At 44.8% G+C, this 13,908-nt stretch overlaps 1 protein-coding gene across 7 annotated transcripts in view; it reads left to right on the forward strand.

The window, feature by feature from the left end:
• Positions 1 to 13,908, forward strand: part of LOC144499506 (dedicator of cytokinesis protein 9-like) — a 359,791-nt gene that overhangs the window by 155,599 nt on the left and 190,284 nt on the right. For all 7 annotated transcript variants that reach the window (XM_078221534.1, XM_078221537.1, XM_078221538.1 and 4 more), the window contains exons 4-5: positions 6,231 to 6,313; positions 10,398 to 10,467. In XM_078221534.1, coding sequence (XP_078077660.1) covers positions 6,231 to 6,313; positions 10,398 to 10,467 — 153 coding nt within the window. The remainder of the gene's footprint in view (positions 1 to 6,230; positions 6,314 to 10,397; positions 10,468 to 13,908) is intronic.

A 13,908-nucleotide genomic window follows, 5' to 3' on the forward strand; every position in this document is an offset into this window, starting at 1 on the left:
TTCATTGTATACTAACACATGTGACAATAATAAATCAAATCAATTCAATTCAGAAAGATCCAGGCTGACGCTCCCAGTGCGGTACTGAGGGAGTGCTGCACAGTTGGAAGTTCTGTCATTCGGATGAGACATTAAACTGAGAATCCATCTGCCTCCTTAGGTGAACAAAAAAGAATTGGGTAGAACTATTTGAAAGAGCAGGGGAGTTATCCCCAGCGTCGTGACCAATATTGACATCACAAAAAAACAGATGATCTGGTCAATGTCAGTTTGCTGCTTGGAGTTTCCCGTGTGCCTATTGGCTGTTGTGTTTCCTACATTACAACAGCGGCTGCACTTCAAACGTATTTCATTGGTTGTAAGATGCTTTGGGGACGCTGGGTGGTCATGGGTGGTGCTATATCAATGCAAATGATATGGCAAGTGATACATGCTGAGTGAAGTGGGAGGAAGCTGGTGTGGCGGATAAACACCGGCACGTTGGGCCGAATGTAATGTAAATTGAATTGAATGTTAACCTGCAACAGCACAAACATGCAGTGATGTCTTTCTAAATTGTAAATTTATTTATTAGTGTCGCAGGGTAGGTTTATATTAACATTACATCAGGACGGCACATGGTACAGTGGTTAGCACTGCTGCCTCACAGCGCCAGGGACCTGGGTTCAATTCCGGCCTTGGGTCACTGTCTGTGTGGAGTTTGCACATTCTCCCCGTGTCTGCATGGGTTTCCTCCGGGTGCTCCGGTTTCCTCCCACAGTCCAAAGATGTGTAGGTTAGGTGAACTGGCCATGCTAAATTGCCCCTTCGTGTCAGGGGGATTAGCAGGGTAAATGTGTGGGGTTATGGGAATAGGGCCTGGGTAAGATTGTGGTCGGTTCAGACCCGATGGGCCAAATGGCCTCCTTCAGTATTGGAGGGATTCTAACACTGCAATGAAGTCACTGTGAAAATCCCCTAGTCGCCACACTCTGGCGCCTGTTTGGGTACACTGAGGGAGAATTTAACACGGCCAATGCACCCTAACCAACACGTCTTTCAGACTGTTTATTCTTGTCGTTAAGGCAGGCTGCAGTGTGAAAAATAGTTTTTCCTTCTTGCATTGTTTATGAATTACTTGCTGTTTCTCTCAAAGGAGATCATTGTTGACTTTCCCAGTGCAGTGTCTTATCTGAAACAGTTGGCCGTCTATTTTTGGTTTTGATATTTGTTCGGTTTCTAACAATTGGGGAAACAGGATCTTATCTGAAGCGATGGTATCATCGTTACATTTCACTAGCTGGGTTACAGTCAATCTTTGCTTTGTCAACAGAACCAAATCTCTTCAAGGCAGGTCTGCCTTTCTAAAGCTTTTGCCCTTGTGTGGCTACACAGACAGTGCTCGTACACTTACATCCGTGACAGAGAGAGAGAGAGAGAGAAGCTGAAACTGTTCTCCTTAGAGCACAGAAGGTCAAAGGGAAATTAAAAAGAAACTTAGGAAAGGGTTTGATAAGAGTAAATAAGGAGAAGCTGTTTCGACTGGCTGGAGGTTGGTAACTGGGGGACACGGAATTAAAAGAACCAGACAAGAATTGAGAAATGCTTTTACGTGGTGAGTTGTTGCAATTAGGACTGCGCTGCACATTAAGGCTGGAGTATCAGATTCTAGGGCAGCAGAGTGGTTAGCACTGCAGCCTCACAGCGCCAGGGACCTGGGTTCAATTCTGACCTCAGGCCACTGTGTGTGTGGAGTTTGCACGTTTTCCCCGTGTCTGCATGGGTTTACTCCCACAGTCCAAAGATGCACAGGTTAGGTGAATTTGTCATGGTAAATTGCCCCTTGGTGTCCAAAGATGTGCAGGTTAGGTGGATCGGCCATGGTAGATAGTCCCCTAGTGTCCAAAGATGTGTAGATTAGGAGGATTAGCAGGGTAAATATGGGGATAGATTGGGGGTTGGGCCTAGGTAGGTTGCTCTGTTGGATAGTTGGTACAGACTCAATGGGCTAAATGGCCTCTCTCTGCACTGTAGATATTCTATGCAATGATATCCAGTAGCAACTTGCAAAAGGGAATTGAATCAATAGTTGAAAAGGAGAAATTGGCAGGGAGAATGGGAGAGGGATGAATTGGATAACTCTTTCACAAATCCAGCACAGGTATGATGGGCTGAATAGCCTCCATCTCTGCTGTGCAATATTCTGATGTGACTTGACACTACGATTCCCGAGGAGAGTATGGTCACATGGTGCACAGAAATGAAAATTGTGTATAAGCTGTGACTTGAAATATTTAAATAATTTAATGTGTTCCTTTTTAGCATATACTGACTTCGGTCATTTAGTCTGAAAGAGCACCCTACCTTGGTCCAGTCTTCCATCCTTTCCCTGTAACCCCACACATTTAGCATGGCCAATCCACCTAACCTGCACATCTTTGGAGTGCGGAAGGAAAGCAGAGCACCCGGAGGAAACCCTCGCAGACACGGGGAGAATGTGCAAACTCCACACAGACAGTGATCCAAGCCGGGAATCGAACCCGAGTCCCTGGCGCTGCGAGGCAGAAATGCTAACCACTGTGCCACCGTGCTGCCCCAGGAGGAGGAGGAGGAGGTTACAGAGATAAGGAAGGGGGGTAAAAGGAACCACCAGCGAACGAGCAAAGCCTTGATGCCATGATTGGTTAAGATCGGGAAGGCACTGCCTGATAGGGTGATGGATGCAGATTCAATTGTCACTTTGGACAATGATTTGGATAGAGACAAGAAAGAGGAAAAGAATTTCGGGCGTCTGGGGAGCGAGCCGGGGTGTGGGATTCACTGGATTGCTCCTGGAAAGAACTGGCCAAGACTTAATTTATTCTTTCCAGGGACGTGGGTGTTGCTGGCAGTAAGTATAGGGAGGGACAATAGAGTCAATGGCACAGTTCTAAAGAGTATTGCGGGGACAGCGGAACCAGCGGGTCATGCACAGCGATCTTTGAAGGTGGGGCGGCATGGAGGCACAGTGGTTAGCACTGCTGCCTCACAGCGCCAGGGACCCAGGTTCAATTCTGACCTCGGGCCACTGTTTGGAGTTTGCACGTTCTCCCCGTGTCTGCGTGCGTTTCCTCCGGGTGCTCCGGTTCCCCCTCACAGTCCAAAGATGTGTGGATTAGGTGGATTGGCCGTGCTAAATTACCCCTTAGTATCAGGGCGATTGGCAGGGTAAAATGTGGGGTTATGGGAATAGGGCTTGGGTGGGATTGTGGTCGGTGCAGACTTGATGGGCTGAATGGTCTCCTTCTGCACTATAGGGATTCTATTCTATGATACGGAGAAAGTACTTACCCAGGAAACAGGATCTTAGAATCATAGAATTCCTACATCCCTGACTGCCCCCCTATGTAGAAAGTTGTATTCACATTGCTGGTCTTTAGTTGCAAACTTCAATCCATACTCACAACTCAAGTACCAGGCCTAGCATCTTGGCATATCACCAAGCATGTCTTCTGGGTCACCGTTCAGTGTGTAGTGTTCTGTCGGAGAGTTATCATTAAATGCATTGCTATTTGTTAATGTGATAAAAGAAATCTGGACAAACAGACTTTCCATTCCTGGAGATGCTTCATTGTTTCACAGAACCATAGAATCCCGACAGTGCAGAAGGAGGCCATTCGGCCCATCAAGTCTGCACCGACCACAATCCCACCCAGGTCCTATTCCCATAACCCCATGTATATACTCTCGCTAGTCCCGCTGACACTAGGGTCAATTTAGCATCTAATCTGCACATCTTTGGACTGTGGGAAGAAACCGGAGCCCCCGGAGGAAACCCACGCAGACACGGGAATCTTTGTTTGTGAAACCTTTTTGTACAAATTTAGTACAGCTACTGACTTGCACCAGCTCATCCTCTTGTGATGATACTAGTGCAATTGATATAGATTTTTATTTATTTTTATGGGGAAAGTTTAAAAATTCAGCCCTATTCTGCAGGCAGTCGGTATGTCTAGAGGAATGCAGCTCAGATGCTGGGAGAGCAGGATAATTACTCATTTTAGCCATGTATTGTTTACTTAGGATGGAGTTAATGGATTGTTGTTTGATTTTGAATAGGTTGATTGAAAGGGCCATGAGTTATTGATCAGGTGTTAATGTGGTAATGGGAGGAGTTAGGTCTGTAGCAAAAAGGAGTCAGTTTTAGCGCAGGTCTGCCAAAGTCAGAGGCATATACAGGCTGTTCCTGAGAACTCACTCCCCACAAAATCTCTATGAAAGCTTCAAAGGCCATTAACACAGTTTATACTAGCAAGTATACCTATGTTTGCTAACTATTTATTTAAAAGTGGATTTGATTTATGCATGAATGCAGCTTATTTGCAACTGGAACAGTCATAAGTTAGAAAGTAAAGTTGCTTCCTTTAATTTTTAAGTACTGTTAATGGTTAAGCTGCTTCATTTGTTAGAGTTATATTTAAACTGTGTTATTCAATGAAGTTTGTTTTACTATAAAATACGCATGCTTTGTCAGTGGAATCATTCCTGGAGAGAAAGATCCTATCCTCACATTTAGTCTAATATAGAAAAACTGTTGGGGTCTAGTTCATTGTTGGGGTACAATTTTGTCTTTTAAAAAGCATTCAGACAGTTACATGGGTAAGATGGCTATAGAGAGATATGGGCCAACTGGGCAATTGGGATAGCTTAATGGTAAAAACTGGGTGGCATGGACAAGTTGGGCCGAAGGACCAGTTTCCATGCTGTAAACCTCTATGACTCTAGTCTGGCTTCATAATGTAACTTGGGGTTCGGGTCCAGAACCCTATCACTGCTTGATTTGCCTGCTTTACTTGTGGGAACAAAGAACAAGAACAAAGAAAATTACAGCACAGGAACAGGCCTTCGGCCCTCCAAGTCTGCACCAACCATGCTGCCCGACTTAACTAAAACCCCTTACCCTTCCGGGGACCATATCCCTCTATTCCCATCCTATTCATGTATTTGTCAAGACGCCCCTTAAAACCAGCCTGCCCCCAAACAACCAGCCTCAGGAACAGCCTGCGTATGCCTCTGACTTTGGCAGACCTGCACTAAAACTGACTGCTTTCTGCTACAGACCTAACTCCACCCATTAACACGTCATCACCTGATCAATAACTCATGGCCCTTTCAATCAACCTAATCAAAATCAAACAACAATCCATTAACTCCATCCTAAATTGGTCTCTCCACAGGAATTTCCAGAGGGACAGAGAGATATTGGAGTTTGCTATTACACAATATTTGAACATTTCTCAAGGACATTTAGTTAGAAGTCAAAATAGATTGTCTTCAATCTTGACATTTTTATCTGACCACCTGTGTTTCTGAGTCCTCGGATATTGAAAAGAAGCTAGTTTTAGATCACATTTATACAGGTCTAGCTGTTGTACAATGTACCTCAGCCATGTTCCCTTGAAATTAATATGCATGAATACGATGGTGACAATCTGGATTGTGCTGCCTGGGAGGGTGGTGGAGGCGAGTTGCCTCACATCCTTTAAAAAGTACCTGGATGAATACTTGGCACATCATAACATTCAAGGCTGTGGGCCAAGTGCTGGCAAGTGGGATTAGGTGGGCAGGTCAGGGCCTTTCATGCATCGGTGCAGATTCGATGGGCCAAATGGCCTCTTCTGCACTGTAGTATCCTGTGATCTCTGCATAATTCTAGGAACAGTAAGAAGTCTCACAACACCAGGTTAAAGTCCAACAGGTTTATTTGGTAGCAAATACCATAAGCTTTCGGAGCGATGCCCCTTCGTCAGATGGAGTAGTTATCTGTTCTCCATTCTGTTCTCGGGCATCGCTCCGAAAGCTTATGGTATTTGCTACCAAATAAACCTGTTGGACTTTAACCTGGTGTTGTGAGAATTCTTACTGTGCTTACCCCAGTCCTACGCCGGCATCTCCACATCATAATTCTAGGAACACAGAAGAATTAATGCTGATTTCTCTGCGCACTTGACTTTTCGAGATTCTGGCTTTGTGAAGCTTGCCTTCAATATTCAACATCTTTTCAAAAAATTAAAAGGTTACGGTTGATAAATACACGCGGGAGAGAAGAATAGAAGGATATCCTGATAGGGTGAGGTGAAATGGAACGCTGGGAGAATGCTGGTGTGAAGTAGGAACGCCAACATGGAGCGGCTGGGCCGAATGGCCTGTTTCTGTGCTGTAAAATTCTACACAGCATACAAAATTCAGCATTGCCTTGTTCTTCTTTTCAGTGCATCAAGACTTACAACTCTGACTGGCACCTTGTTCACTACAAGTATGAAGATTACTCAGGGGACTTCAGGCAGCTGCCAAAGTGAGTGAACTCATTTCTCACTAACACCTGGTCTGCTTTTTGAAGTGAAATACTTTAATTTTAAAAATAGAGTCTCAACTTCACAGCTGCCTTTAAATGTTTTCAGTTCAGAGTTTTAATGTTTTGGATGCTGCCTGATTTCGAGGATTGGTAACTTTTCAAACGGTGGAAGAACTTTAATTGTACTTCCGCTGAATTAATGTCATTAATTCACAAGGTTTGGCTGAGTAATAGTTGGCTGTGTGTGACTCTGGACATTTTCTTCTCTCATTCCCTGTTTCATCTCTGACCCTACCTCATCTTATTGCCCACTGAAGCCGTCATCCATGTCTTTCCTCCCTCTGGACCTGACTATTCCAATGTCCACCTGGCAAGTCGCGCACATTCTACCCTCCATAAACTGAAGCTCGCCCCAAACCCTGGAGTGCTCACGTTCCAACTTGCACAAAGATACGTTCACCCGCGACCCCTGGGCTTGTGAACCATGGTGGCCCTTCATTCAGCAACATCTTGATTTTAAAAATCTTATCCCTCACTTTCGAATTCCTCTATGGCCTCACCCCTCCCCACCTCCCCCTTCCTCGCAACCTTTAGACATCTCTACGCTGCTCCAATTCTGGCCTCTTGCATGTCCCCCGTTTTATTTGCGACACTAATGGCAGCCATTCCTTTAGCTGACCAGGCCGAAAGCTTAGGATTTCCCTCCTTAAACCTCTCCATCTCTCCGCTTTCTCCTTTTAAGTAGCTCTTTAAAACTTGCCTTTTTGACCATCTGTGTTCTGATCTCCTCACGTGGCTTAGAACCATAGAATCCCTACTGTACAGAAGGAGGCCATTTGGCCCATCAAGTCTGCACCGACTCTCTCACAGAGCGTCTTGCTCCTGCCCTATCCCCGTAACCCCACGTATTTACCCCACTCGTCTCCCCAACCTACACACCTTTGGGGCAATTTAGCATGGCCAATCCATCTAAACTACATGTCTGTGGACTGTGGGTGGAAAGTTTGCAAGTTAATTTTAAAAGTTTATTTATTAGTGTCACAAGCAGGCTTACATTAATACTGTAATGAAGTTATTGTGAAAATACCCTAGCCGCCACATTCCGGCACCTGTTTGAGTACACTGAGGGAGAATTTAGCATGGCCAATCCACCTAACTAGCACGTCTTTCGAATTGTGGGAGGAAACCGGAGCACCCGGAGGAAACCCACGCAGACACGGGGGAGAACGTGCAGACTCCGCACAGACAGTGACCCAAGCTGGGAATCGAACCCGGATCCCTGGCGCTGTGAGGCAACAGTGCGAACCACTGTGTCACTGTGCCACCCTGCAGTAAGTGACTCTTTAACTAATGAAGTTTTAAAGTTTCAAACTTCAAAATTTAATTCGTTAAGGAGTCAATTACTGCAGTAAGGAGAGATTATATCTTGGAGGGGGCTTCAAATGAAGCTTTGTGGGTAGAGTTTAGGAATAAAAAAGGGGCAGCATATTGTGAAGTGTTCATTGTAGACCCCAGATATTCGGAGGGATATTGAGGAGCAAACGTGCTCAATTTGCAGAGGTGTGTAGAAACAGTGGCACAGTGGGTTAGCACTGCTGCCTCACAGCGCCAGGGACCCGGGTTCGATTCCCGGCTTGGGTCACTGTCTGTGTGGAGTTTGCACATTCTCCCTGTGTCTGCATGGGTTTCCTCGGGTGCTCCGATTTCCTCCCACAATCCAAAGATGTGCTGGTTTGGTGGATTGACCATGTTAAATTAACCCTTGTGTCAGGGGGACTAGCTAGGGTAAAGGAGTTGTGGGGATAGGGCCTGGGTGGGATTATGGTCGGTGCATATTCGATGGGCCGAATGGCCTCCTTTGGCACTGTAGGATTCTATGACTAGGATAATAATTTTTTTTATTCATTCATGGGACAGGGGTGTCGCTGGCTGGCCAGCATTTATTGCCCATCCCTATTTACCCGAGGGAATTTGAGAGTCAACCACATTGCTGTGGCTCTGGAGTCACATGTAGGCCAGACTGGGTAAGGGGGACAGATTTCCTTCCCTAAAGGGCATTAGTGAACCAAATGGGTTTTTCCAACAATTGGCAATGGTTTCCCAGTCATCAGTAAATAATTAATTCTCGATGTTTTTATTAAATTCAAATTCCACCAGTTGCCGTGGCGGGATTTGAACCCGGGTCCCCAGAACATTAGCTGAGTTTCTGGATTAATACTTTAGCGATAATAGCACTGGGCCATTGCCTCACCTAATTATATTAGGTGATTTCTCTGTCCAGACGATTGTAACTGATCATTCAGACACTTGTTCAATGCAAAGTGGGAAATGATCAGAAAGGTGTGCATACCAAATCTGTTTTAAATGCACATTGAGATGAGAAGATATTAACTGTTAACATTCCCATCAGTGAGGCTTAATGGTCTGCAATGTAAATCTGAGTTTAACCCTCAATCCGACTCTTTATTACAGTAAAAGGACGCGATGTGTGTAGTGTCACTATAGTGTGTGAACCAAGTCTCTTTGCAGTAATTTTAAAACTCTAAATTCGCCTTTTGGCTAAGATCAAGTGTAGTATCGATGTGCTGCACTTGGTTGAAGTCATGAGGTTACACTGAGGCTTCATTTGAAGCCATTTTTAAAAGCAGCATCTCGGCCTTTTGGCTAAGATGCAAATGAGATCCAACCTTGGAGGAGGTGCAATGCCTGCTCCAATCAGCTTGGATCATGTAGATCAAGCCTAAGACAGGAAGTGAGAGCCCTGTCTTGTCAGCTTGGTAAGAAGTCTCACAACACCAGGTTAAAGTCCAACAGGTTTATTTGGTAGCAAATACCAAATAAACCTGTTGGACTTTAACCTGGTGTTGTGAGACTTCTTACCGTGTTCACCCCAGTCCAACGCCGGCATCTCCACATCTTGTCAGCTTGGATCAGGAATGTCTCACTCAGAGACTTTGAATTGGACTTTGATTGGATTGAAGTGGTTTAAACAAAAAAAAAATTTTAAACTCTAAAATTAAAAGTAATTTATAATTAAATTAGTTCACAATTTAGTCATTTGAAAATTCCACCTCCACATTGTAAAACCAGACACGGGACTTTAAGACATTCAGTTGGAGAATTTTACCGAATTAATTGATTTTATGATGATGGAACTTTGAAGGTGGGATGTTTCAGGCCTTCCTGCCAGCAGGATCTTCCAGTCCCGCTGTAGCTAACTCACCCCCTCCCCCGCAGCGGGTTCCCCGGGACAGGTGAGCCACACAAAATGCTGCAGACTTCAGCTGGGGCTGGAAGATCCCTCCTGTGGCCAGTGGCGAGCTTCTTCCACCTCTGGAAAACACACCGCGGGGGGCCTGGAAAATCCCACCGAGGGTCACAGCCTGGAACACCACCGAGGGAAAAAAAACTTGGACCGTGATCAGTACAGGAATGGAAGATGCCTCACAAGTCAGATTCCATTTAATAACTATCTCACTGTACCAGAATTCATACAGTATGGATAAAGAAAACAGGTTTCACTATCATTTCTTTTGATTTGGCCTTGCGCTGTGTCCGCTGTGGCTCGCTGGGTGGCACTCTGGCCTCTTGGCTCAGAAGGTTGCAGGAACAAGTCCAGCTTCCGGGCACTTGGGCAGAAAACTCTCAGCTGGCGTGCCGCGGGAGTGCTGCACTGTCAGAGGTACCATCTTTCAGATGAGACCTCTTCAGCACTTTCAGCTCAATGCAAAAGGTCCCGTGGCACTATTTTTGAAGAAGAACGGGGCAGGTTCTCCCCGGTGTTCCAGCCAATATTCACCCCTCAAACAACATCACATGGACTGATTATCTGGTCCCTTTATCGTATTACCGTTTGTGGGATCTTGCTGTGTGTATATTGGCTGCTGTGTTGCTGATATTGTAACAGTGCAAAAGTACTGCATTTGCTGCAATGCATTTTGGGATGTCCTAAGGTTGTGAAAGGTGCAAGATAGTTAAAAATAAGTTATTTTCCCCTCACAAATCCAGCTCTGAATTTTTGAAGAAAATACATTGCTTTCATACCTGCCAATGACACTGTGTTTTATTGTTTATTTCCCAATAGCAAAGCACCAAGGCCGGAGAAGCTGCCAGTCCATGTTTTTGAAGTTGATGAAGATGTTGACAAAGATGAGGTAGCCATTCTTCACTCTGCTGCTTGACTTGTACCTGATTTAGAACAAAGGAAATTACAGCACAGGAACAGGCCCTTCGGCCCTCCAAGCCTGCACCGACCATGCTGCCCGACTGAATTAAAACCCCCTACCCTTCCGGGGACCATATGCCTCTATTCCCATCCTATTCATGTATTTGTCAAGACGCCCCTTAAAAGTCATTATCGTATCTGCTTCCACTACCTCCCCTGGCAGCGAGTTCCAGGCACCCACCACCCTCTGTGTAAAAAAAACTTGCCTCGTACATCTCCTTTAAACCTTGCCCCTCGCACCTTAAACCTATGCTCCCCAGTAATTGACTCTTCCACCCTGGGAAAAAGCTTCTGACTATCCACTCTGTCTACGCCCCTCATAATCTTGTAGACTTCTATCAGGTCACCCCTCAAGTGCCGTCGTTCCAGTGAGAACAAACCAAGTTTCTCCAACCTCTCCTCATAGCTGATGCCCTCCATACCAGGCAACATCCTGGTAAATCTTTCCTGTACCCTCTCCAAAGCCTCCACATCTGTTTACTTGACAAGATCTGGAGTGAATTTCAGTTCCTCCTCCCCGACTCTCTGCACCTTCAGATTCATTTTAATTTGCATCGGAGTGCAACCAAACCATTTAATTACTTGCAAAATAAAAACAAAAATACCGCAGATACTGGAATCTGAAATAAAAACAGAAAAATGCTGGAAGGACTCAGCATGAGGGCTATTAATAGAGTCAGATCAGGAACAGAAAGTTTGATTTGATTTATTATTGTCACATGTATTGGGATACAGTGAAAAGTATTGTTTCTTGCGCGCTACACAGACAAAGGATACCGTTCATAGAGAAGGAAACGAGAGAGTGCAGAATGTAGCGTTACACTTCTAGCTAGGGTGTAGAGAAAGATTAACTTAATGCAAAGTAAGTCCACTCAAAAGTCTGACAGCAGCAGGGAAGAAGCTGTTCTTGAGTTGGTTGGTACGTGACCTCAGACTTTTGTATCTTTATCCCGATGGAAGAAGGTGGAAAAGAGAATGTCCGGGGTGCGTGGGATCCTTAATTATGCTGGCTGCTTTTCCAAGACAGTGGGAAGTATAGACAGAGTCAATGGATGCGAGGCTGGTTTGCATGATGGATTGGGCTACATTAATGACCTTTTGTAGTTCCTTGCGGTCTTGGGCAGAGCAGGAGCCATACCAAGCTGTGATACAACAGAAAGGATGCTTTCTATGGTGCATCTGTAAAAGTTGGCAAGAGTCGTAGCTGACATGCCAAATTTCCTTAGTCTTCTGAGAAAGTAGAGGTGTTGGTGGACTTAACTATAGTGTCGGCATGGGGGGACCAGGACAGGTTGTTGATGATCTGGACACCTAAAAACTTGAAGCTCTCGACCCTTTCTACTTCATCCCCGTTGATGTAGACAGGGGCATGTTCTCCTTTACGCTTCCTGAAGCCGATGACAATCTCCTTGGTTTTGTTGACGTTGAGGGAGAGATTATTGTCGCCGCACCAGTTCACCAGATTCTCTATCTCATTCCTGTACTCTGTCTCGCCATTGTTTGAGATCTGACCCACTACGGGTGGTGTCGTCAGCAAGTGAAACAACAGGAAAGTGAAACAAAGCGAGGGAAAGAAGATGAAGGGTCATCCAGACTCGAAACGTTAACTCCGTTTCTCTCTCCACAGAAAGCTGTCAGACCTACTGAGTTTTTCCAGCAGTATCTGTTTTGTTACGGGAGGGAAAGGAAGACTAAGAGAAAGCGGGGAAAGGAAAATTAAGAAAAAAATTGAAAACATTTCAAATTTGCTGTGTAATAAAATTCCTGAGGAGAATTTGTCACTTCCCAGGAGTGAGACTCCGCAATTTAAATGTACAATTTCTGGACCAGAGTGGTTGATTAGCATTGCTTTCACAATTATCACATTATTAAAGAGAGACTATACATTATGCGCCTGAACTTTCTGTCACAAGTTTAATGGATAATTAACATGCAAATCCAGTAAACTCTTCAGTTAACGAGACACAAGGGGGGGGCTGTGAAATTAAAGTATTGTATCTTGCTGGAAATAAAGGCTATGTTAATTATTCATGCCCAAACCAGTGAAGCAAGTTCTGGAGATTGACACATCTCGTGGGGCATCCCTTAATATCCTGAACTTTCTATCCAATTCACATGTTAATAACTGCGGACATCCTTAAGATTCTCTTCTTGTTGCTCAAGTATTGACCCATTGTCTGTATAGCGCACAAGAAAAAATATTTTTTACTGTATACTAATACATGTGACAAATCAAATCAAAAATCATAGAACCTTCAATGCAGAAGGAGGTCATTCGGCCCATCAAGTCTGCATTGACAACAATCCCATCCAGCCCCTTTCCCCAAAACCCCACATATTTACCCCACAAATCCTACTTCTTTTGGGACACTAAGGGGCAATTTAGCATTGCCAATGCACCTAACCTGCACATCCTTGCACTGTGGGAGGAAACCAGAGCACCTGGAGGAAACCCACGCAGACACGGGAGGAACATGCAGACTCTGCACAGATATTCACCCAAGCTAGGAATCGAACCCAGGTCCCTGGAGCTTTGAGACAACAGTGCTAATCACTGTGCCACTCTGTATACTAAGTACTTAGTATACAGCATGTAGTGGTGATTCGCCAGAATGACGCGGTTTGTCTCACTGCAAAGATTTGGGCAGATTGGACCAACGGCCATTGGAGTTTAGAAGAACGAGAGGTGATCTTATTGAAACATAATATTCTGAGCGGGCTTGATGGGGTGGATGCTGAGGGGTTTGGTTTTCTCCCCTTGTGTGGGATCTAAAATTAGGGGGTACCGTTTCCAAAGAGCTGTCTCCGGTGTGAGATGGAGTTGAGGACGAATTTCTTCTCCCAGAGCCTGGTGAGTGTTGAGGTGATGGAGACTGGGCAATCGAATATATTCAAGGCTTTTTGATTTTGATCCATCGACGGTTTCTTGGAGGGCAGATTGGAGGGTGGAGTGAAGGCCTCATCAGACCAGCCAAGACCTTACTTGAGGGGCAGCATGCCTATTTCTTGTGATCTTCCAGGGCTCTTAAGGAGGTGACAGCCCCCGGTGGGACACTGACAAAAATCAAACTTCAAAAGGAAACTTAGCTCATCAAAGTCAAACATCATTCCCAGGGCTGACGATTCACTGCACCTTCCTGTCTGTAATCTCTGGATAAAACAAAGTTCAATAAATTAGACAAAAGTCAGTAAATTAAACAAGATTTCGCCTATTTATATAAATGTTCAAAAACCATTAAAAGCCATTGACTGTAACAATATAATTAACATTAACAAACTGTAGCAGTTCTAATTGACATTTAAAAAACTGTAACAATATAATTGACAAGACATTGACACTCGGTAATAAAGGCACATTTGAAAGGTTTGG

The sequence above is a fragment of the Mustelus asterias genome, chromosome 10 (assembly GCF_964213995.1).
Source record: "Mustelus asterias chromosome 10, sMusAst1.hap1.1, whole genome shotgun sequence".
NCBI lineage: Eukaryota > Metazoa > Chordata > Chondrichthyes > Carcharhiniformes > Triakidae > Mustelus > Mustelus asterias.